A 24814-nucleotide genomic window follows, 5' to 3' on the forward strand; every position below is an offset into this window, starting at 1 on the left:
TTACAGCTTTTCAAGAGAAATACAAATAAATTGAATAGGCTTGCTTATTTGCTCACAAACAAATTACTTTTTATTAATATTACATTGTCAACACGATAAGAGGGGACGACAAAATTTATTTCGAATTTCTGTCGTGACTTCATATGTGAGATTTTACGTGTTCGTCACATTACTATACTTTACTCTACACTCCCCTTTCGAAAAAAATAATAAGGAATAACATTTTCGCTATTAATTTTAAGGGCGTCGGGCGGCCAAGTTGCAAGACAAGTGTGTTCCCTATACACAATATGTGAAAATCTAGAATCAATTGATTCACAAGTGGCAGCTATACGGTATGTATTTTTATCAAATTCCAAATTTTTTATCAAATTCATAAATTTTGAATATTGCTAGTACGGAGCAAGATCGCCAAGCAAATCTTTTGGAAGACTTGAACACCAATCTTGACCCCTTTCTAAACAAGGTCGATCCTGTGCCCTCCAGCTGTTTTGAAGCCTTACGGGGTTCACAAAACAGTTCCATTCGTACGATACTTGTGCCGGAGTACAGTGGAAGCTCCTTTGAAGTGGCCTGCGATCAGTTTAGAATGGGCGGAGGCTGGACCATTATCCTGCGCCGAAGGGATGGAAGTGAGGACTTTTACCGCGATTGGAGTGACTACAAGCACGGCTTTGGCGATCTGAGCAACGAGTACTTCCTGGGCCTGGACAAACTGCACCACATGACCAATTATCAGCAGCAGGAACTCCTGGTTGTTATGGAATCCCCGGAGGGAGAGCAGGCCTATGAGTTGTATAGCAACTTTAGAATCGGACCAGAGAGCAGTGCTTATACCTTGGAAACCGTGGGAACGCCTTCTGGAGACGCCGGCGATTCACTTACCTATCACTTGGGCATGAAGTTTTCCATTAAAGATCGCAAAAACGACGTAGATTCCAGGAATTGTGCACAATCTTTTACAGGCGCTTGGTGGTACAAATCATGCCATACCAGGTATGAGAAGAAAAATCATCTCATCTATAGGACAATCCAATTAAACTCATCTTAAATTATGCCAAAATGATAATTACATAAACATCAACAATAACTTTAGAATTAAACAACTTAATTTAATTCTTAAGAGTCAAAATGTTAATATAAATCTTATTATTTTAGCAATCTAGCTGGAAAATATGGCGATATTACGTTTGGAAAAGGACTGAACTGGAAATCATTTACGGGACATGAAAGCTCTCTGAGACGTGCCACAATGATGATCCGTCCAAAAACTAATTAAATTAATTTAATTTATAAAACTAAAATGAATAGTTGTAAACAACTGAATAAATATAAAAAGTAGTTTAAAAGAATACAATTTTTATTATGCGACTTATTTTGTTTTTTTTCCTTATTACTATATAAGTTAAATAAATATTTATTAAAAATGTTTTTAAGCTTTTATTATCAACAACTATGACTACCTCTTATATGTATCTCTTATGATAAGATAAAGGTCAAAACAAACCGCGGAAAATAATAAGAAAATAAATAAAGTGTCCAGAGATAAAAGTTATCTGAAATGCTAACATGATCAAGTACAAATGTTTTACAAATCTAACTTACCCTTCTCTCAGTTCTTTTAGTTTTTAATCTGTTTTTCAACAAAGTTAATTTTAAATAAACTTTAAGTAAATTTTGTAGCACACTTATAGGCATTTTCGAAAAATTGCAATTGCGATGATAGAAATGGCCGCACACAAAAAATGGCGTTTTCAAATATAATTTCATCTCCAGTGTAAAATCAAATTTGTTTACTTCTATTAAAATACAAAGCACAAAGAACTGAAAATATGGTACCTAAAATATTTTGTTTAAAAAACTTTAATACTTTAAATGTTTTTATATAATATATTTCAATATATTATAAATCTTACATTTCAATGTATCAGTATAAAATAGTAATTATTAATTTTTTTGATTTTATAGTGTCGGACATCACCAACTGAGCACATTAACTCATATGTCCGTTAAGATCAAATGCCCATCAAAGGCAATGTTAAACAGTTCAAATAATGTTTGTATACCCTATCTTCGGCAACATATTACTTTAGGAGGTTCATTATAAATGTATCATTATACATTATAAGCAACCAAAAAAAAAGTGTTCTGTTGTATTTAAACATTTGTTTATGTATTTAAATTATTACTTTAACGCTTGGCTTAAATGTAATCCACTAGTTTAAGGGTATTTAAAGTTCAACAAAACGTAAATCAAAGTGGGCTGCATTTACAGCGTAATGGCAGTAAAATTCTGCAAATTCTGCTTAAACGGACACATGGTCTTTAATATATTTTTGAAATTTATCGCACTGACCTTGCAAATTCTATAGGTATTATTAACACCTGGTAGCTACACCTATTCGCCGCTTCGAATATGAGGGAGGGATGTTTAAGACTCTGTGGGTACTACCTGGTTATCCTTCACTTGGGGCATTCTTGCATGAAGGGCTGACCGACTGAACTGCACCGGGCTAGGCTGGTATTTTCATTACCAAAGTCAATGTCTTAGTCTCACCTTAATGCCGCCTCACCTGCTTCAGCTTACCCAACATGTGTACTACACAAACTCCATGGATACAAACGTACTGGGGGCTGTGTGTTGCCAAGCCAAAGTTAATTAAATCCAAAATCACGTACGCATGCGCGTTGTGTGTCAGTTGGCATTTCCCCTCCTTCCTCCTCGAGATCCGGCGATCGGAATGCCTTTGGAGATTGAGATGTTTTTAGAAGCCGTCTGCGCAACTTTTTATGGTTAAATTGCATTAGAAATACATGTATCACAAATGGGCTTCACGAAACATCGCTCATTAGATATGAGATGCAAGTGAAAGGGAACTTGTTTAACTTATTATTTTTTGCTGTCATTTCTACCTACATTGTATGATTGCCCGGCTTGGGTTTATAGTTAGGCATGAGCTCAGTGTGTTAATGGGTTAATACAAGTAATTGAACATAAAAGCGAAAAGCTCTATTGAGGAAACGAATTCTCCAGCACTTGTTCAAACAGGGCGCTTAACTTGTGCTGGGAGTGGGCCACAAGTGCACCTTGGAATCGCACTTCAGTGCAGTGCCATGGATATGGGATGGGTTCGAACTTGGAGTGAAGTCTTTGGGCCCATTTCGAGCTTAATCGTTAGTTTTACATTTCGAAATGACTGTGGGAAAATGTAAGGGGTTCTTTAATAGCTGTTTTGGAGGAACACCTTTATATTAAGATATTCTTCATTGAATAAATTGCAAAACCAAATAAAAGCAAAAAGAACTATCTAGTCGATAAGGTCCAATATTACGTACCCGTCACTTAGCCAAAGGTAGTGCGAGAGATGGAGTTATGCATGCAGTTTCTCACTGTTTCCCAGACTTTTATGCATAGTACATAAGCTAATAAAGAAAACATGTTATATTTATCAAGATTTTGGGCTTAAAAGCAAACTTTAAAATTTCCTTATAGTTAATGCCACCTAAGCCCTAAATAACCAATGGTTTTAAGCCTCTTTAGTGTAACTCAATCAACTTTGATCAAAGAATCCAATTAGTGGAAAATGCACTTGATTTGTGAGACCTACCAACTCCGAGCTGAAACTATTTGCTAACAAGCCAGACTAACACGGCTACCAGTTGCAGCTACCTACCTACTAGTGACTAGTTAATTCAGTTTACTTATTTGCCCAAGCTCAATGTCTCTCCGTTCGAAAACGGCCGTCACACGGTGCGTATGCTTAATGCGTTTTGCCTTAACTTTGACTTACTCTTGCTGGCGAATCGCAGAGTTGTCGGTTTTGAATGGCGCGTGTTCCATTTTACTGGGCCGACACACACAGGCCTCACAAGGGGTTTTTGTTGCTCTCATTATTGTCACCTGTCCGATTATTATTATTACTATTTTTATTTGGCCGCATTGTGCGTTGTCGCTGTCAACTGGCTTGGCCTGACCTTCGGTCTCGCTCGCTCTCGATTTGCAAGCCATTAAAATTATGTTTTTCGTAGCTGAAATTGAAATTGAAATTGTATCGAAATCGAAATCCAAGCTGTAAGAAATCAATTACTTGGCTATGCGTAGCCGTGCCTTACTCATAAATTGCTCTTTTTTTTGGCGTTTTTTTACCGTGAAAGTTGTTAAACCATTTAAAATTTTTGTTGTTGTTGCTCTGGATTTTATTTTGCTGAGCAAGATAAATTAATTATTAATGTGGCTCGAATATTTGCCGGCCATTTCACATAAACACTGAACCTATTGCCCATTTTTTATACCCTTCACTTTTGTGGCCAAGATACAGAGCCCAGGAATGCGATATCATTGTTGCTGTCTTCCACTTTTTGATTGTTCTGAGTGCGTAAATTGTTGTGGGGCTGCTGGAGAGCTTGTTTAGAACACGTAATTGCTGTTGAGGCCGAAAGTGTTTTGGGCTTGGTAGTACCATTAAGTCTACGAGTGGGTGCTCGAAACTTCGGTTCTAAACACAAAAATGAACTTGGTTCTACGTCAAATTTTGGGTTTGCCGGGAATGGGCTATAAAAAGATTGACTTTATTACACAATGTAGTTAAATATTAAATATATGTAATTTTAAAAAATAATTGAGAAAATAGTTATGACAGATTGAAAATACTTTTTCTAGAAAAAGCTTAGGTCAAAATGATTGAAAATGAAATTTCATTTATGTTTCCTTATTTAATTTTTAAAATAGTAGAGTGGTTTAAAGTAAATAAAATTGTATCCCTCTTTTATGAGAAAATAAAACAAAAGAAAATGCCATTCTTAAATTTTATTTCTATTATTTTGTTTATCTTATTTCAATAAACTATAACTTTTTTAAATATTTTTATAACAGGAAAATCTTCTTAATATAAAACTTTTTATTATCAACTTTTTTTAACTGTCTGTTTTTATTTCAAATTATCGGACGTTAAATGGTTAATTGTCAATTTTGAATCCATAAACAGCCCACAGCTGCAGATATCAAGTTAACTCAGTCAACTTCAAATTGTTGGCTCGGAAGGCCTCATCGCGAAAAAATCATTTACAAGTTGCCTCATTGCACGCACAGATAAATCAACACTCAACGACAATCGGCAGCACATAAAAATTAATTAATTTAATTACTTAGCCAACCGCATTGCTTTGGTGTTTCGAGTTCTCAACTTATGCTCGTGTGTTTTCAATACATTTTTCGATTTTTTTTAATGACGATCGAGCATGAAACGCTTGAATCACTTTTTGTTCTTCTATGTAATTCATTTGAAGTGCACTTAAATGTTAGAAATATGTATTTTTTTGTTTTTCCATGCGTGTTAAAGTGAGCTTAGTTCGTTCTCTTGCAATAATAAATATTTATCGATGCGCCCGTTCTGCTAAATGCCTGACTGCACTTGTTAAGCCCGGCTCGAATCCAAGATAAATAAGAATCTTAATTGATTTTAATGTGCACAGCTGCACTGCATGGAGCAGCATTTGACGACTTCTGACTATTGACTGACATCCGAACAAAGATCGAAGAGGCTAGTATGGGGCCACAAAGGTAAGTGAGCTGTCGACATACTCATAGAGAACTTGACTTAAATAATGTCTCTGGACAATGGTTAAATGTTTCAGACCTCAATCGTTGCATGATTGAATATCTTAGAGACTTGTGCTATCTATGCATCTAAATGTAACGATCCTAAAACTGAAAATTGATAATACATAAGTTCAAATCCTAAAACAATAAGTAGAATAAATAATATCCTAACACTTCATAAGTATTTCAGAACACCAGATAATACAGAAAAAGATAATACACGGGTTAAAATGGCAAAATAATGTATAAAAATATTTAAAAGCTAACCACATATCTAAAACTCTTTTACTACTACTACTACTTTGTAAAGACAATATTTTCTATAAATGCCTTATATGGACCCCTGTGCCCAGAACCACAAGTTCCACTTCATAAAAACCTAATACCCATCAGATTAGTTTTATGCCACTCCAATTAGTATGCAAATTCGTGTAATCAAATAGAGTTGGGTAATACCTGGCCGTCCATTCACACGACTCCAAGATCCCACCGCTGGCATCTCTCACGGGCCCAAGACAGGAACTCTTCTCGGCATGGGTGCCGGTTTTTACCACTCAATTAACCGCAAGAGCGCCCGAGGTAACCGATTGAAGATGGAACTCTCTCGCCCGATCTCTCTGCCACCCGGTTGCAGTGCATCCGCCAGGCTGGGAAATTCCCGCTATGCGGCGAGAGAAAGGGCGAGCGACACGGGGATGATTAATTCGACACGTCGTCATGTCAGATATGACGGAACTCATTTGGAGGCGGACATGGCATGGGATCCAAGTCCCAGTCCCCAGATCCCGAGAGCCGAAGCGAAATGGAGCAGCGGTTCGGGAGGCCCAAAGAGCGGGAGAGACCACACTGAGACAAAAAATTGTCTTAATAAAAAGAGGGTGAGAAAGAAAAATCCAAAATACTGTTAAGTGAGTTTAATTATATTTATTAAGAAGCATGGTCTGTAACTTTTATAGTATCTTTTACTTAATTTACAGCCCTTAGCAGCATTGTGTGATATTAAAAATAAAAAATATTTAGGCATTTAATATATTTAAAGTAAAAATGTAAAGATGCCCTACGTCACCGAACTTGTACGTTTTCAGTTTACAATAGGAATAATAAGAAATACTTATGAACTTAACATAAAAATGATGAAACATACCAACCTCCTAGGGAATCGAACTCAAACTTGCAATAGCATTCCATAGAATTTTTTTATATTTCCCACGGCATCGAACTCAGATATTTTCAGAGTTATAAGATTATTCTCTGAAGCTTAAGTTTATAAAACACTTTGAGGAATTTAATAAAGTAGGTCCCCATCTACGGAATGAAATTCTGATTTTTTCGGGCTCCAAAGATATCTTTTCAGTGCATAACCGGTTCCATCGCGGACCGATTCGAGCTCTAATGTGGAGGGTCCCCCGCACAGCTGGACTCAGTTTCGAACGAACTCTTGGCCGCTGCGGACGTGTGTTGGAGCCCTCATTTCGGAGGCGGATTCGATTCGTGTGTGTGGTGTGTGGTGTACGGTGTGCTGGTGAGCGAACGCCGACGAGAGTGAATGTGAAACGCTGAAACGTGTCGCGCATGCGCCGTCTTCTTCACCGTTATCGTGGCTCTGTGTGCGGGTCTTTGGGGCCGTCGCCAGGCGAAATTGCTCAAATTGTTTGGAAAATAGTGCAAAAACCCGATAAACATTGAACACCCACCTCCGGAGATCATTGGATACTTTTTGTGGATCTTTTTTTTCGAGCTGCCTGTCTCTTTTGCGCACCCAGAAAATAAACGATTCACCCTCTCTGTCACTGGCTCAGTTTCTCTGTGTGTTGGTAATTTTTTTTTTTTTTTGGATCCCCTTTTGGAGTTCCGAGTCTTCTTTGTCCGTTGCTTCGTCGCCGTCTTGGCTTTGCTTAGGTTTTCGTTCATGAATTTAATTTATTTTCGTGTTTAATTTTTTGCTGCTTTTTCAGCAGCTTCTTCTAGTCGTCCACAGCCTCCCGTGCAACAAAAGATGGGCTTTTTCGCAATTTCGGGTGACTAAGAAAATATTAAAGATAAATATGTTCCAGGGTCCAAAAACAAAAATTGCTCATTAAAGGGAAATCTTCGAAAATGAGCAAAACAGGGCATTAGTAAGTCTAGACTGCGACTTAAAAAAAATTGCAAAACAAACTATGGAAAGAAAAAATTGTGCTTCAACAGAAAACAGTCATTGAAAAGCAACTATTGTTATATTACTTTTATTGTAATTCATACATTCAAGCAAATTGTAACTAATTTAAAATAAATATTTTTAAAAATAAATTTGACTTATGCGAAAGCTGTACCTTTGATGCCAATTGTAGAGTAAACACTTTAAATTCTCTATTTTTGAATTTTTATTTTTATTATGGTTAAATAAATAATAGTTGACATGTAATAAATTAAAATTAACATTACTTTTTGTTTTAAGAAACTGGAAGCAAAAAAAGTTTAAATTACTTAGTATTGAATCTGTATTTTAATTTTATATACATTAAATGTAATTCCTTACATTTAAAATAATAATATTGCAATTTTCTTTATAATTATTTTGTTTGGCTTAAAATTAATAATATTGTAAAAGCAAACTGTAAAGTTAAGACTTTAAATTGTGAAGTCTTCAATCTATACTTTCCGCTTATTTTCGGGTGATCATTATAAAAGTGAACTGACCCCTTTACTTTTTTTTGCGAATTGCTGACTTTTTATGTTGTTTAAATAGTGACAGATTCTGGTTTTAGGACTGCGTCAGAGAAGCCTGTTGTTCAATGGGAATTCTGACCATTACGCAGTTTATTTGAACTTTGGCCAACAATTTCTGAAATTAGCCGCAGAAATGTTTATTAATTAATGCGCAACTGCCGGGGGCTGTGGCTAATCTACCGAAAGCGAAGGCTTTTGGCCTCTTCTTACCACAAAAACCATCTTTTGTGTTGTACCGTAATTTCAAAGTGATTATTGCCGTTCAGTCCTCCACGCTTTCTGGACTTTCTCTCTCCCTCTCGCTCCTCGGACCTCTTTGTCTTTTGCTTTTGGCCAGCGTCTCGCCCCCAATTTTCGAGCATTTCGACCATTTGGATGCAGCTTTTACCGCATGGAAAGAGTTTTCCCTGCTCCGTCACCTAATAACTCCCACTTGCAAGGGGGGGGCGGAAAAATGTCAAGTGGTGGGTGGGAGAGGGGGGTGCCTGTCTTTATGACTTTGTTAGCTGTAGCACTCTGCAGCGGCTGTAATGTTAATTGTTTGCAGTTGTGCAATGGCATTTTATATGTTTTTTACCTCGCTTTATCTTCGCTTTACTGCCTAGCACATACATTATTTGTATGCTTCTCGATGTTTTCCGTTTTGTATCTTTTTTGGCTTCTTTCTCGACTATTGTCGATTATGACTAATGGAATCTGTTTGTCGTTTGTGGGCTCGCAGGCCCCCAGAAGGTCAATTGCTTTGTGGGTAATTCCACTGTTATCCGCCTCTTGCCATTTGGCCATTTACTTGGCCATACTTCAGCGTTGCATTGTGTAAATGCGATTTTATTTGTTCGCCTCACTTTGTGCAATCTAATTAATTGGTTAACATTAACGAACCATTTCGCTATTTACCCAAAGCTCTTGCGGTCGAGTCAGTTTGCAGTGTTTAAAAATCCTAAATAAAATTAATGGGCGAATTGGCAGAAATAGATACATTAAAAAATGCGGTTATACGGCAAAAAATAGTTAAATGTTAGGTAAGGATATTTTTATTGTGGTCTAATCATAAATGAATATGTTTCTTTTCTATATCCATTACAAATTATATACAAAAAATACGTTTTCTTCAAGAATAATGATTATTTTTGGGCTTAATTGTTTTTAACGAATTTAAAGATTTAAATGTTGACAAAATTATCTCGGGTTTTGTAATTTTTTTTCTGACATTTAACATCCAAAAACCTTTAATAAAACCATGTTTATTTGCTATTTAAAATCAAAGAGCAAGTGACTATCAGCGAAAAATGTATTTTAAACAAATTCATTAGTTTTTATGCTAATCTCATCGATAAAGAAGCGACCGCAAGCTTTTTAAACGAGAATCAAAGTGAATCTTTAGATGAGTTAAAACAAAGAGTGTGAATCTCCGCATGAATCACTGCATTTTTTGGTTATTCATGTCTCATAGAATTCGCTTGTCTCGTTTTCCAGTGCAATAAGAGGAAACCATGGGATCTCAGCTGAGTAAAAATTAAAGTGCGAACCAAATGTTCAACCGAACCGCTGTGATGAAACTTGAAATAATGCAAAGCTAAGCCCATACCCTCAAAGTCAAACCCGACCCGCAAGTGTTAGTTTACTTAATTAATTTAACAATACAATAGCGAACAATCGAGCAATATACGTGAAAAAAGAAATTGTTTGCAATCAATATGAGTGTTCCAAGTGCGCCCCCTCAGAGGGCAGCAAGCAAAAATCGAGATCCATGTCCCGGACCAAAAAAACCTCGGCTCCGTCATTTTGTGCCCGGGGCAACCTGCGGAGGAGCCCTGCTGCTGCTGCTGATTAGTCTCGCTCTGGATCTGGGCCCAGTGCATTGTTATGGTGAGTACCTAAGACCTAACACTTCCCCATATTAAGTATTGTATGGCTATTCAATTCAATTAGGTTTATTTGCATATAGACATGATTCGTGTCCATAAGGAAACATTTCTTTAGGTAGGGCATGGGAAAAATTAAATAAAAAATAAGAATTCAATTAAAAATGTAAGTAATAAAAAAAGGTTATAACTACTTACTTTCTTAAGGCTCCAACTTACTTTCTCTACTTAGTCGTATCTTAAGTATCCCAAATAAGCATTTGTCATCCAGAAATATATTTAAATCTATCATAAGGAGTTTCCATTCTATGTTAGATGCACAAGCAATGAGTAGTGTTTACAAGTAACGACTTTTAAGGCAAATAAACCCATCATATCTGAACTCAGTAAATACTACCTGGTTAAAATTGACGTCATTTCCCAGACGACTTGCATTGGGATCGCCAGACGTGCCAAGATCTCGTGGCTTCAAAATGACCGATTAGATCCCGCCACTCACAGTTTATTATTCATAAAAAAAACCTCTATATATGCACAGTTAAAAATAGTAATATATAGTCTATATGGTTTGGAAAGGGTACATTATTGAGCTTAAATATTAATAATATTGTGGTGATTATAAAGTTTTAGTGCTTCAATTATTTTGCCTTTGTTCACGAATGTTTTTTTTTTTTTAAATGGCTAAAGGGAAAAATTTAAAAGAATCTTATTCCCTAGTATTTTTTCTTAGTATAAATTTTCCAAGTCAAAAGAATAGACTTTGGGCGAAGCGGCAGGGGGCAGAAAGCTATAGATTCCACGATGTCTGACGGCACTGGCACGTACCGCATGTGCAGTGGCGAGGGGCGTGGCTCGATGCTCGATCCGAGTCAAATGTCAACGCACGATCAACTGGCTTTGCCTCCTCCTCTACCGAATGATTTGTTAGCTTCCTCTCATTTTTGCATTTTAATTTAATTTTTGCCGCGATTCAAACTTTTTTGCTTTGCTACTTTGCCTATCATCTGAATTATGAACAGAAATCCAATTTTGTACTTTTATTTTGCAATATTTAGCGTAATGAAATTACGGCCAACAAACGCGAAACGCCACCCCCGTGGTGAGATTGTCTTCGTGCCCTCTGCTGATTAAAATATCGACGGGTTTAGCGATCCCCGGTCTCAGATCCCAGCAGGTGGGTTGGGGAAGTCGAACATTTAATTCGACCCGGCTGTTCGCAGCACATAATTTGTTTCATTTTGTTTTCCTTTCATCAATTTTATTAGCATTCTCCAAGGTCTATTGTTTCAGTTCGGATTGAATATATCGAATGTGCCATAGGGAGTTCCAGGTGACTTGGGAGTAAGAAGTGCACAAGAACATTACAAAATATTTCCAGCAATTTTCAATTTTATACCGAAAATATAGAACGAAGACTGAAGGCAAACTAACGCAGACTGATGCGTCGGGCTCCCATAAATATAATAAAAGCTCTTCACCATAAGGTATGACGCATTTTCGTTATCAGACTCAGAATGTATATATATTTCCCAGCCCGATTAAATTGTCCATACACGTTTTCATTCAAGCAATTATTTTGATTATGATCGTTGCCTCAGAAGGAGCTTTTTCTTATCATTATTTGTTTATATTTTTTCAAGGGGTATTTTTTTATATTTATGTGAAAGATAAGTAGAAAACTTTGAGTGTTTTTTTTTTGCTTTTGCTGATAAACATTCTGGTTGTTAAAAGCTAAACTGGGGAATACCCCACATACTATATCTGCACTCTCGCCATCAAAGTATTGGCCAACAAAACAATCCGCCTCAGTCCTACCGCGAATTTCAAGGCGTTCGGATCATTCGAAAATGAGCGGAAGAATTGGCAAAGCTTCTGGAGAACGAGAAAGTAATGCAGAAAAAGCTTCGTCTTGCGCATCAGAAGAGAATCTAAACGCGGGCACAAAGAGAAAAACCGAAGAAGATGCTTCGGAAAATGCTTTTGTAGCCATACGATTAAAGAAGGATGACTCTCCGGCTTCGGTAACAGAAAATTCCCGGGAAAATCAACACATCCATTTTTCAGATACAACTATCTTCGCACTGAACACTGATTGCTGGGTAGTTGTATTTTCTTACCTCAGCTTGAGAGATCAATTGCAAGTGGCCACCTCCAATCGGTATCTTAAAACTGTTTTCCATGACTTACTGTATAAGAGGTACAAACACCTTACGGAAAGTGGCACTACCAATATCGACGAAACGGATCTGCATAATTTACTCGAAATCGTTGGAGAGAACGTGCTCAGCTATGAGTCATCACTCGATCCTCAGGCCAATGGCGATCAGCACTTGTGGCTACTGCGGAGGTACTGCCCCAACTTGCAATACCTTAAAATGGCAATTCGACGGACCAGGTGGTTCGATCTGCAGCAATTGAAGAATCTGACGTCGTTGCACGTCTATCTGGACTTTGCCAGTCCTGAGATCTACAGGGACTTCGTCTTTGGCCTACTGAAACTGCCATGCCTAAAGAAATTAAAGTTGGAGGCAAGAGATTATAAGCTAAACGGCTTGCATGTTCTGAAAAATTTGGAATTTCTAGAGATCAAGTGCCTTCCGGCACTGGATGCAAATTGTTTGGTCGATTGTTGCACGAATATGAAGCAGTTGCGTCACCTTAACGTGGGCCAATTCATCGATAACCTCACCACGGAAAACTTTAGGATAATTGTGACGAACTGTCGCCAGCTGGAAAGTCTGGTCTTTGGAGAAGGACTGCAGGTATCTTCTGTTGCCTACGAGATCGTCTGCCAGCTGCCCAAGCTGAAGCATTTGCAGTTGTGGCATACGGACTCAATAAGACCGAGTTTCATCGAGGGAATGATTAATAAAACTGGTGCTCCGTTGGAATGCCTTATTTTGACGGGATTCATTTTGAAAACTGAGCAAGTACAGCATCTTTGCGAGATTTCTTCGCTCCGGGAACTTTCTGTGAGCTGCGAAACAGTCCCCTTGGAAAGCCTACTAAAGTTAAAAAACCTGGAAGCACTGGACACATGCATGCCAACTGTTACCAACGATCAGCTTTTGGCGCTTCTGATGGGCTGCCCGCTTTTAAGTGTACTTAGTGCGTCTCATTCCCTGTCAATAACCTCAGAATTTGTATCAGAAGCAACTCGATTGTTTAGTAGCCGAAAGATCAAAATCTACTTGCATGAAACATCTGTTGATTGGGATGCACTACCGATTGCAAATGACAATAAGTTTATTCAATTCGTAAGGGGAAAGTTAAGTAGTCCCATCTTGATAAACCACGAGATATACGATAAATAGAAAAGATAGTTCCCCATTTTACATGTTTTCAAATGCAAAAGATATATTCTGTATATATTCTTAAAATGTAATAAAAATTTTTATTAATTTCAATGTTCTTTTTATTTATTACGTGCCAAGAAAATTCTTTTTCGGGTAGTTCCCATCGTACTAAAAATCACCATAATTATTTAGCACATTTCAAGTGTTTTTTCCAAAGAAAGTAAGCCATCAATTAAAACCCGAAAAAGTTCCCCGTTTATTTATATCACTAGTTCTGTATTCTTCATGAGCATAATAATCATCATTCGTCTTTTAGGAATGCCTATGTCCAATACTGGAATTTTTAATTAGGCAAATGGTATTTTGATTAACGAAATAGAAGTGCCCAAAGCGAAGCGGTGGAAAAAATCAAACCAAGCAACTGAATCATTAACATCGTGTAAACTACAATTCTACGGATACATTGGTGTGTTTCACTAGAACTTCAATTTAGGAATGACTGCATTCTGAACGAAACGCAACTCTTAATTAAGCCGCTAGAGATAAAATAAATTCTTTGGGATTCATTAGACTTCAAGTATACTGGCGGGGCGCAAACTCGCAGGGGATTGTAAAATTAAATTAAGTCATGTGCGCATTCTTATAAGCCGTCAGATTTGGCAACCAATTAACAGCTAACAAATAGATGCCAGTATCTGTACATTCATTATTTTGTTCGTCCTCCATAATTAGTGTTCATTTTAACAAACTTGCTGGACACCTAAAGGGAAAGTTGTTCTTCAGTTTTCAAGAGAAAAATAAAGAGAAGTTCATAAGACAAAATTTATATAATTATAATATAATAATATAATTAATAGCCAAGCCACTATAAAAATTTTGAAATATGTCTAGAACATAATGTTTTATTACCTCACAGTAGGCTGGATAAAGGACTGACATAACTTTTAAGTAAATAAGCTAAAGAGAAAAACTAATGCGGAGAAAGCTAATTGCCAGTCGATTTATTAGCATCTTTCTATTCGCGGTTCTGTGCTATTTAATGCTCACCTCCCTTTTCGATAGCAACCAAGACATAATTATAAGTGAAGTGACCCAAATATCAATCGTCGAAGAGGATGAATTATTCGTCAATACCACTGGATGTCGTATAGGTTCGACGGCAGCGATTTCGGAATTCGCAAAGAACTTTATGGATCCAATTGAGCCAATTGCTTGCCGAATGACCCAGCTGATGATAGCCGAGTCTAAGGAAGGTAGGAATTATCTCAGGCGAAACATATCGAAGACTGATCTATTCTCATGTTGTCGGGTGAGGCGATGGAAAGATGTCTCCTGCCTATATCGGGAGTTTTTGAGGGTTGACGACGCACACAACAGATACAAGTCTTTTAGGTTTTTCAAGCTAAACGAAGGATCATGGTATCTTGAGGTGGGAGCTGGTCAGCAAAACATTCGTACTTGGTGCTGGGTGGACTTTGGCAGGCTCATTTTCCACGACGTCCTGTACTTTCTGCCAACCCCGCCCAAGGCTTTAGATGCGTCTGCCCTCGAGGAAAAGCTCTCCGTGATGATCTTGGGTGTGGATTCCATTTCTCATATGCACTACCTTCGCTACTTTCACCAAGTGGCCGACTTTGTCGAGCACCTACCCTCACCACACACCGAGTTCTGGGGCTACAATAGGATTGCCTTGAACACCTACCCCAACCTCATGCCCCTGGTGAGTGGTCTCAATGTTCATGAGTTGGAGGAATCTTGTTACAATGGCAGACCAAGCTTTGACAACTGCACTTTCTTGTGGGACGAGTTCAAGAAGGCTGGTTATTTCACCATCTTTGGTGAGGATACCGATACAGCTGGATTGTTTATCTACCTAAAGAAGGGCTTCAAAAGGCAGCCCACCGATATCTACATGCGTCCTCTGATGCTCGAAATCGAATCTCATTCTTGGTACCGCACCACGTTGGACCAGAAGTGCACTGGCCATCGCCTCTATGGGGAATTTTATTATGAATTCGTCTTGAAGCTAATTCCACACCTTCGTGTTCCATTCTTCTCATTTTTGTGGAACATGGACGGCATCCACGACTATTTTCCCTATGCCAAGTTGGTGGACACAGAGTACTTGAATATATTGACCAGGCTCTATGAACAGGGCGTAATGGAGCACACTCTGATACTCCTGATGGGGGATCATGGCTTGCGGTTCGATAAGTTCGCTCGCACTGCCCCAGGACAACATGAAATGTCGCAGCCGTTGTTAATCGCCTTCTATCCGGAATGGATGAAGAGAAAGTACCCCCTAGCCATGTCAAATTTTCAGCGCAACGCCAGGAGACTCATTACCACCTTTGACCTGCACGAAACCCTGAAGGATGTGATAAATCTGGATCAGCTAACCGATGCCAGTGTGAAGAACCGAACGCTCTATTTGGAGAGCAGTCGTGGGATCAGCCTGTTCCTACCCATTCCTGAGGGCAGGACTTGCCATTCCGTGGAAATACCGCGACACTACTGCCTGTGCAATGAGTTAAGTACGATGTCCACTCATAAGAGTATCGTTCAAGAGGCTGCCCGCTTTGCGGTGGACAGGATAAATGAGTTGATCAAGCCCTATCCGCAGTGTCAAAAACTGCAACTGGTGAGAGTTCGGGCTGCTTATCAAGCGAAAGATGAAACTAAGGGGGACTACAAGCTGTCCCAGATTTTGGTCCGCCTCAGAACAAAGCCTGGAGACGGAAACTTTGACGCCACCATTGTTGTAACACTGCTAAATGGTGAGAGGAAGTCTCTGAAACTGGGGGGACCTGTGACCAGGACAGACAGATACGGACATCAGGCGTATTGCGTTCAAAACTACCGCATTGAAATGTATTGCTACTGCTTATAATTAACTGAAACCTAAATAAATAAATAAAATATTTAAGGATAATATTTAAAATAGATATACAAATAATTTATATAATTTTAATATTTTTTCAATCGAACTTCTGTGTTTCTAGAATTTTTTTTAATTTAACTTGATGATTAATTCGTTCTCAGTTTTTCTTAAATATCACCCTACTACACCCCTGCATGTTTTCAGAGTGTACTAAATTACATTTACTTATGATGCTCTGCATGTTTTCTCTGAAAATTAATTATGCAATGCCACGTGAAAAAATCAGCGTCTTTTGTTTAAGCCGCTCGAGTCACGCACGAGCCGAGATGAAAGTGAATTTTGCGACGTATCGGACTCGTATAAATCAAAAGACTTAGAAAACGAACGCGAAACAGCTGGGGAAATACAGGCGGAGAGACTCACGGAAAGTACAATGCGACAATTGATGGCGCCGACAAAAGTTGGGCACAAAAAACCAGTAGTTCATATATGTGCAAATGTATTTGGTTTTTTAGGGGAATCCGTGAAGTCGTGCATGTTTTCCAAAGGAAAAAAAACCAGCTTGTATGTGGAAGCTTCTTCAGCGCGCAGGTGTGGGTTAGTAATTTTTGTTTTTTACCAACATTCCGTACAACGCCAACGCAGAGTGCTTGTGCACATATAAGATGTATAGATATACTTGATCAGAGCCAGAGTCAGAGTCAGCTGAGGCTTCCCCTCTCCGAGTCTCTGATTTTGGCTAACCGGATCTGATTCTGTTTGCCATCTCAGACCTGGAAATTAATGTTGATTGTTGCTCTTGCTTTTGCCTTGCTGTTGCTAGCCATCCAACCATCCATCACTCACTCTCGAAAATGGTACGAAATATAGTCATGACTTGTGGCTGCGGCTTGGAACCCCTTCAGCTGTCAACGTCACATATCTGGCGTGGTTTGCTCACTGAGAAGAGTAAGAACCCCTTAAATCCAAACAAACCATCTTATTCCTTTCAGAATGGAATTATGGTCGAATTCTAGTGTGATGCCGTAACAAAAGCAACATTATAAGGAACAAAATGAGCAAATAAACTGGTTTAAGTGTCTGTTATGTGAATTCCATCTAAGCACTTTTAGAATGTTGGGCATGTTTTCTTTTTGGGCTGCGGGCATTGGCTTGTTAATTTGAGAACTGGTTTCTCGTAAACCTTCCCTCGCCCCATCGCAATTATACGCAAATAAACCATAATTATATCGTTTAGCGTCGGCACAATTACGCCTTGCAGATTTTTATCACTTAAAGGTGTCTTCTGTTTAACAAATATTTATTTTTACAACTCGTGTTTTTTGTGTGAATCATAAAGTCGGCTCGAAAAGGGTGTAATTACTAATTGAGCTAAAAGAAAAAAGGTTGTTTAATGTTGTTCTTTTTGGTTTATTTTGAATTTGAAGTTCTAAATTAAAAACTTAAACAATTTGAAATACAATTTAAGCAAGGCTAAATACCTACAGACATTTTTCCATTTGTTGATCACAGATTAAAATTCTTTACAAATGAATGCGGGTGTGGCGATTAGTCAAATTCAATTAGAACTTATCCGTGATTGTTTTGTAATTAGTCTTTATGATGACAAGTTGAATGTAGATAATATTCCAAAATTGCTGGTCAACTCGTTAGAATCACAAAATTGTAGAAGAATATGCAAATTGGAAGCATTCTGAGTGGCCAGCCATATTTGCCTTTGGGTGTGAGTCAAATCTCCGCGGCCACCGCCTCAAGTCAATCAATTTTCCAGTCAATTAAAACCAAACTAAGTCAACCAAAAACATTTTCTTATATCACAATCTACAATTTATCGGATCACTTTGACTTTGCTGAAAACCGGCTACTGTCCACCGCCAAGCTTACGCGTAAATTATTTATCAAACTCAAAGTGAACATTTAAGGCATTCTCTGATCTTAACTAGCTCAAATTTATTTACACGCATAAAGCCGAAGGAATTTACACAAATAAATGCAAATTAATTGGAAACAGAGCAGTCATAGACAACACCTTGGTTGTACTACTTTTGAATATATTTATTATTCTTTAAATTCTTTCAAAAAGCAAATAGATTTTTTAGGTGAAGGTTTTATAGATTTCGGATATAAAAAATAGTGATAAGAGAGTAAGAAATAACACCAAAACTTAATTAGATACTATAATTTCAGTTAAGAAACTTTTAGTACTACTTAAGTAGCTAATATTCTGCAGTTCTCTTTTACAAAAATAGATTAAGTTCAATTGCTTTAATGAATTAAATTGTAATTAGTGTCACACACTATCTGTTTTCCAGAGAAAATGTACAGCCAGACGGAGAAACAGCGCTACGATGGCTGGTACAATAACCTGGCCCATCCCGACTGGGGATCCGTGGGTAAGTGCAGCTATCATAATAAACTGGAATTGCCGTTCAGCTGACAACTTTCGAAAAAGGCCAAGTTGAGACGATTACGCCTCTAATTAGAATCAGTTGGATGACTTGGATTAGCATATCGATTGATTCTTTCGCAATGCCTGAAATTACCATATTCGCCAGCTGTGTGAAAGCTAACCTTTGTTTTCCAATTTCTCAGATAGCCACCTGGTGCGAAAGGCGCCGCCCTCCTATTCCGATGGGGTCTACGCGATGGCAGGTGCCAATCGACCCTCGACCCGCAGGCTTAGTCGGCTGTTTATGCGGGGAAAGGACGGGCTGGGCTCGAAGTTCAACCGCACCGCACTGCTGGCCTTCTTTGGCCAACTGGTGGCCAATGAGATTGTGATGGCCTCCGAGTCCGGCTGCCCCATCGAGATGCACCGCATCGAGATCGAGAAGTGCGACGAGATGTACGACAGGGAGTGCCGGGGCGACAAGTACATACCCTTCCACCGGGCGGCCTACGATCGCGACACCGGCCAGAGCCCCAATGCGCCCAGGGAACAGGTGGGTAGCTCACTCATCGGTCGGGCCAAAACCTCCACTACTGAATCCATACTCCGCAGATAAATCAAATGACTGCTTGGATTGATGGCAGTTTCATTTACAGCACCTCCGAGGCCTGGCTCAACGCCATGCGCTCCTTCCACAACGGCACCCTGCTCACCCAGAAGGACGGGAAGCTCCCGGTGCGCAACACCATGCGGGTGCCACTCTTCAACAACCCGGTGCCGAGTGTCATGAAGATGCTCAGCCCGGAGCGACTGTTCCGTGAGTTCCCCTAGGAATATTAAATTTGGAAATAAAAATCTAATATAGAATTTTAAATATTAATTTATTTATATGTTTAAATAATATTAAATAGCATTTATTATTATAATAGCTTTCCATCTAAAATTGAATTTTGTACTTGTAAAGATAGACACAACATGTCTTAGAAAATTATAACAGAAAATTATAACTATTTTAGGATATTTTGCTATTTCTACAAAACTCCAGAACTTTTTCCAAAATATTATAAATATTTAATCATGTATTTAATTTTTTATAATTTGAAAACTCTGTAAAGGAGCACTTCTCTTGTATAAATTCGTAGAAATCATCACTATTTTATGGTCCAAAGATTTTTTAAAATTTTGCATTTTTAAAGTAATTTAATGCGAACTCCAAAATGTAATACGTTTTTATTAAGATATAATTATTATGCAAATGTAATTTAAATGATAACATGTAATAATTATTATTGTAACAGTGACTAATCATTTAATTAGCTTAAATTAATGTAATAATTTTGTTTTTGTAACTTAATTTATTGCCAGTTCTTGGCGACCCTCGCACCAACCAGAACCCTGCGATCCTGTCCTTCGCCATTCTCTTCCTGCGCTGGCACAACACCCTGGCGCAGCGGATCAAGCGCCTGCATCCGGATTGGAGTGATGAGGACATTTACCAGCGGGCCCGTCACACGGTGATTGCCAGTCTGCAGAACGTGATAGTCTACGAGTATTTGCCCGCCTTCCTGGGCACCTCATTGCCACCTTACGAGGGCTACAAGCAGGACATACATCCGGGCATCGGTCACATTTTCCAGGCGGCGGCCTTCCGGTTTGGCCACACAATGATTCCGCCGGGAATTTACAGGCGAGATGGTCAGTGCAACTTTAAGGAAACGCCCATGGGCTATCCGGCTGTCAGACTTTGCTCCACTTGGTGGGACTCAAGCGTGAGTTTTGGGTTTTCTAATTAAGAAATTATTTATAAAAGTATATTTATTTTAGGGATTTTTCGCTGACACCAGTGTGGAAGAGGTACTGATGGGTCTGGCCTCGCAAATATCCGAACGGGAGGATCCTGTTCTTTGCTCAGATGTGCGGGACAAGCTCTTCGGACCCATGGAGTTTACGCGTCGCGATCTGGGAGCTCTTAATATAATGAGGGGTAGAGACAATGGTCTGCCGGATTACAATACGGCAAGGGAGTCATATGGTCTGAAGAGGCACAAGACCTGGACGGACATCAATCCACCTTTGTTTGAAACGCAACCAGAGCTCTTGGAGTATGTACCCAGAAAGAATAATATATTTATTAAGTATCAAAAAGCATTTATAGGGTCGTAAAATTATCAGAAAAGGAAATATCTATATAGAAATTTATCGAAATAATATATTTCATAAACTTTACATATGATTTAATAATGATATGCTTTTAAGAGTACATTATTAACCCTCCTCCTCCTTTCTCTTTCAGCATGTTAAAGGAGGCTTACGACAACCAGCTGGACGATGTGGATGTCTATGTGGGTGGCATGTTGGAATCTTATGGCCAGCCGGGAGAATTCTTCACGGCTGTGATCAAGGAGCAGTTCATGAGACTTCGGGACGCAGATCGTTTCTGGTTCGAGAACGAACGCAATGGGATCTTCACCCCCGAGGAGATCAAGGAGCTGCGCAAGATCACTCTGTGGGACATCATAGTGAATAGTACGGATGTGAACGAGGATGAGATCCAGAAGGATGTGTTTATGTGGCGCACCGGAGACCCCTGCCCGCAGCCCATGCAGCTGAATGCCACGGAGCTGGAGCCCTGCACCTATTTGGAGGGCTATGATTACTTCTCCGGCTCCGAGCTGATGTTCATCTACGTGTGCGTCTTCCTTGGCTTTGTGCCCATCCTGTGTGCAGGAGCCGGTTACTGCGTGGTTAAGCTGCAGAACAGCAAGCGCCGCAGGCTTAAGATCCGCCAGGAGGCTCTGAGGGCGCCGCAGCACAAGGGTTCGGTGGACAAGATGCTGGCCAGGGAGTGGCTCCATGCCAACCATAAGCGACTGGTTACGGTTAAGTTTGGTCCAGAGGCAGCCATCTATACGGTGGACAGGAAGGGTGAAAAGCTGCGCACCTTCAGCCTGAAGCACATCGATGTGGTCAGCGTGGAGGAGTCGGCCACGAATCACATCAAAAAGAAGCCCTACATCCTGCTCAGAGTGCCCAGCGATCATGATCTTGTCCTGGAATTGGAATCGTATGGAGCACGCAGAAAGTTCGTTAAGAAACTGGAGGATTTCCTGCTGCTGCACAAGAAGGAGATGACCCTGATGGAGGTCAACAGGGACATCATGCTGGCGCGGGCGGAGACGCGGGAGCGAAGGCAGAAGCGACTGGAGTACTTCTTCCGTGAAGCCTATGCCCTGACCTTTGGCCTGAGACCAGGAGAGAGGCGCCGCAGGTCGGATGCCTCCAGCGATGGCGAGGTGATGACCGTGATGCGAACCAGTCTGTCCAAGGCGGAGTTTGCCGCCGCCCTGGGCATGAAGCCCAACGATATGTTTGTGCGCAAGATGTTCAACATTGTGGACAAGGATCAGGATGGCAGGATCAGCTTCCAGGAGTTCCTCGAGACCGTGGTCCTCTTCTCCCGGGGCAAGACAGATGACAAGCTAAGGATTATCTTTGATATGTGTGATAATGATCGGAATGGAGTCATCGACAAGGGTGAACTGAGCGAGATGATGCGTTCGCTGGTGGAGATCGCGAGGACGACGAGCCTGGGCGATGACCAGGTAACCGAGCTGATCGATGGCATGTTTCAGGATGTCGGATTGGAGCACAAGAACCATCTGACCTACCAGGACTTCAAGCTGATGATGAAGGAGTACAAAGGTGACTTTGTGGCCATCGGGCTGGACTGCAAGGGGGCCAAGCAGAACTTCCTGGACACCTCGACGAACGTGGCCCGGATGACGTCCTTCAACATCGAACCCATGCAGGACAAGCCGCGTCATTGGCTGCTGGCCAAGTGGGATGCCTACATCACGTTCCTCGAGGAGAACCGTCAGAACATCTTCTACCTATTCCTCTTCTACGTGGTCACCATTGTCCTGTTCGTGGAGCGCTTCATCCACTACTCCTTCATGGCGGAGCACACGGATCTGCGGCACATCATGGGTGTGGGCATAGCCATTACGAGGGGATCCGCCGCCTCGCTCTCCTTCTGTTACTCCCTGCTGCTGCTGACCATGTCCAGGAATCTGATCACCAAGCTGAAGGAGTTCCCCATCCAGCAGTACATTCCCCTGGACTCGCACATCCAGTTCCACAAGATAGCCGCCTGCACGGCGCTCTTCTTCTCGGTTCTGCATACGGTGGGTCACATTGTGAACTTCTACCATGTGTCCACCCAGTCGCACGAGAATCTCCGCTGCCTGACCCGCGAGGTGCACTTCGCCTCGGACTACAAGCCGGACATCACCTTCTGGCTCTTCCAGACGGTCACCGGCACCACGGGCGTCCTCCTGTTCATCATCATGTGCATCATCTTTGTGTTTGCCCATCCTACGATCCGCAAGAAGGCCTACAATTTCTTCTGGAACATGCACACCCTCTACATTGGCTTGTATCTGCTGAGTTTGATCCACGGACTGGCTCGACTGACAGGACCACCGCGCTTCTGGATGTTCTTCCTGGGACCCGGCATTGTGTACACCCTGGACAAGATCGTCTCGCTGCGCACCAAGTACATGGCGCTGGATGTGATCGATACGGATCTGCTGCCCTCCGATGTGATCAAGATCAAGTTCTATAGGCCACCGAATCTCAAGTACCTTTCGGGTCAGTGGGTGAAGTTGTCCTGCACCGCCTTCCGGCCTCATGAGATGCACAGCTTCACTTTGACCTCGGCGCCGCACGAGAACTGCTTGAGTTGCCACATCAAGGCCCAGGGACCGTGGACGTGGAAGCTGCGCAACTACTTCGATCCCTGCAACTACAATCCGGAGGATCAGCCCAAGATTCGCATCGAGGGACCCTTTGGGGGCGGCAACCAGGACTGGTACAAGTTCGAGGTGGCCGTGATGGTCGGCGGCGGCATCGGGGTCACCCCGTACGCCTCCATTCTCAACGATCTGGTCTTCGGCACCAGTACCAACCGATACTCGGGCGTGGCCTGCAAGAAGGTGTACTTCCTGTGGATCTGCCCATCGCACAAGCACTTCGAGTGGTTCATCGACGTCCTGCGCGACGTGGAGAAGAAGGATGTCACCAATGTGCTCGAGATACACATATTCATCACGCAGTTCTTCCACAAGTTCGACCTGCGAACGACAATGCTGGTATGTACTAAGTGCTTAAGGTGTCTGGAAGTATGCAGCAAGAAAAGAAGGTCTTCCTTTTGGATTGCATACTTTTAGACACCTTTGGAATTGATTTCTTGACTTTGTACCAAATTATGAGTTATTGATTGGATTTTTCGAATATTTATTGAAATTATACTTTTTATGTTACAGTACATCTGTGAGAACCACTTCCAGCGGCTGTCGAAGACCTCCATATTCACGGGTCTTAAGGCGGTCAATCATTTCGGTCGCCCAGACATGTCAAGCTTCCTGAAGTTCGTCCAAAAGAAGCACTCCTATGTGAGTTCTCTATGATCTCAACAAAAGTAACACCTTATATAATTACACTTATACTTCGTAGGTCTCCAAAATAGGCGTCTTCTCCTGCGGACCTCGTCCGCTGACCAAAAGCGTGATGTCTGCCTGTGATGAAGTTAACAAAACGCGCAAGTTGCCCTATTTCATTCACCACTTCGAGAACTTTGGATAGATCTGCGCCAGCTCTACCCATTCGTACACCTGCCAGCCCAACCTGTTTTCCACCTACCTGTCTGTCTCTCAACGATATCTAATTGTACTCTTAAGGTTCATTCATTAATTTAAGCAAATTCGGCTGCTCAAACGTACTTAAAACGCTGTCCCTTAATCGTAGGCTAATCGTACAATCATAATTTAGTCAAGTTTTGTTTAGTGCATTATGAAAATGTATCCCATTGTAACAAAATCACTGCAACCATAGCAAGAACAACAAAAAGGCCTCTACCTATATATGTGTATGTATGTATATGTGTATTTATTGAAGATATGATTTGTTATCAGTTTTTGTAAACCGTTCACATTATTTATTAAAAATTTACAATTACCTTTAAACATAAAAGATACATTGAATTTTTGTATGGAAATCAAGGGAGGGATGTAACAT

At 40.4% G+C, this 24814-nt stretch overlaps 4 protein-coding genes across 8 annotated transcripts; all 4 read left to right on the forward strand.

Moving 5' to 3' along the window:
- Positions 1-117: 117 nt before the first annotated feature.
- On the forward strand, positions 118-1357 carry LOC108027704 (ficolin-2-like). Its single transcript, XM_017099254.2, has 3 exons — positions 118-335; positions 397-996; positions 1159-1357. Exons 2-3 carry the CDS (start codon positions 590-592, stop codon positions 1277-1279), a joined length of 528 nt encoding a protein of 175 aa, XP_016954743.1. The 5' UTR covers positions 118-335; positions 397-589; the 3' UTR covers positions 1280-1357.
- A 5672-nt stretch (positions 1358-7029) lies between these two features.
- On the forward strand, positions 7030-24769 carry LOC108027824 (dual oxidase). 5 transcript variants are annotated; one of them, XM_050884890.1, is made up of 11 exons: positions 7043-7121; positions 9212-9330; positions 9785-10177; positions 18663-18743; positions 18943-19292; positions 19352-19556; positions 20105-20508; positions 20564-20841; positions 21033-23889; positions 24064-24192; positions 24254-24769. In XM_050884890.1, exons 3-11 carry the CDS (start codon positions 10006-10008, stop codon positions 24380-24382), a joined length of 4605 nt encoding a protein of 1534 aa, XP_050740847.1. In that variant the 5' UTR covers positions 7043-7121; positions 9212-9330; positions 9785-10005; the 3' UTR covers positions 24383-24769. The 5 variants fall into 5 exon arrangements, with proteins under 5 accessions (XP_016954894.1, XP_043950039.1, XP_043950040.1 ...); XM_017099405.2 differs by lacking the exon at positions 9212-9330 and having other exon boundaries at positions 7030-7121; XM_044094104.1 differs by lacking the exon at positions 9212-9330 and having other exon boundaries at positions 7037-7092.
- Positions 11995-13580, forward strand: LOC108027823 (uncharacterized). The gene has a single exon (XM_017099404.2). The coding sequence runs from the start codon at positions 12021-12023 to the stop codon at positions 13485-13487; it is 1467 nt and encodes a 488-aa protein (XP_016954893.1). The 5' UTR covers positions 11995-12020; the 3' UTR covers positions 13488-13580.
- Positions 14418-16377, forward strand: LOC108027822 (uncharacterized). The gene has a single exon (XM_017099403.2). The coding sequence runs from the start codon at positions 14443-14445 to the stop codon at positions 16357-16359; it is 1917 nt and encodes a 638-aa protein (XP_016954892.1). The 5' UTR covers positions 14418-14442; the 3' UTR covers positions 16360-16377.
- Positions 24770-24814: the final 45 nt, after the last annotated feature.

Source organism: Drosophila biarmipes, chromosome 2L (genome assembly GCF_025231255.1).
Source record: "Drosophila biarmipes strain raj3 chromosome 2L, RU_DBia_V1.1, whole genome shotgun sequence".
Classification (NCBI taxonomy): Eukaryota; Metazoa; Arthropoda; class Insecta; order Diptera; family Drosophilidae; genus Drosophila; species Drosophila biarmipes.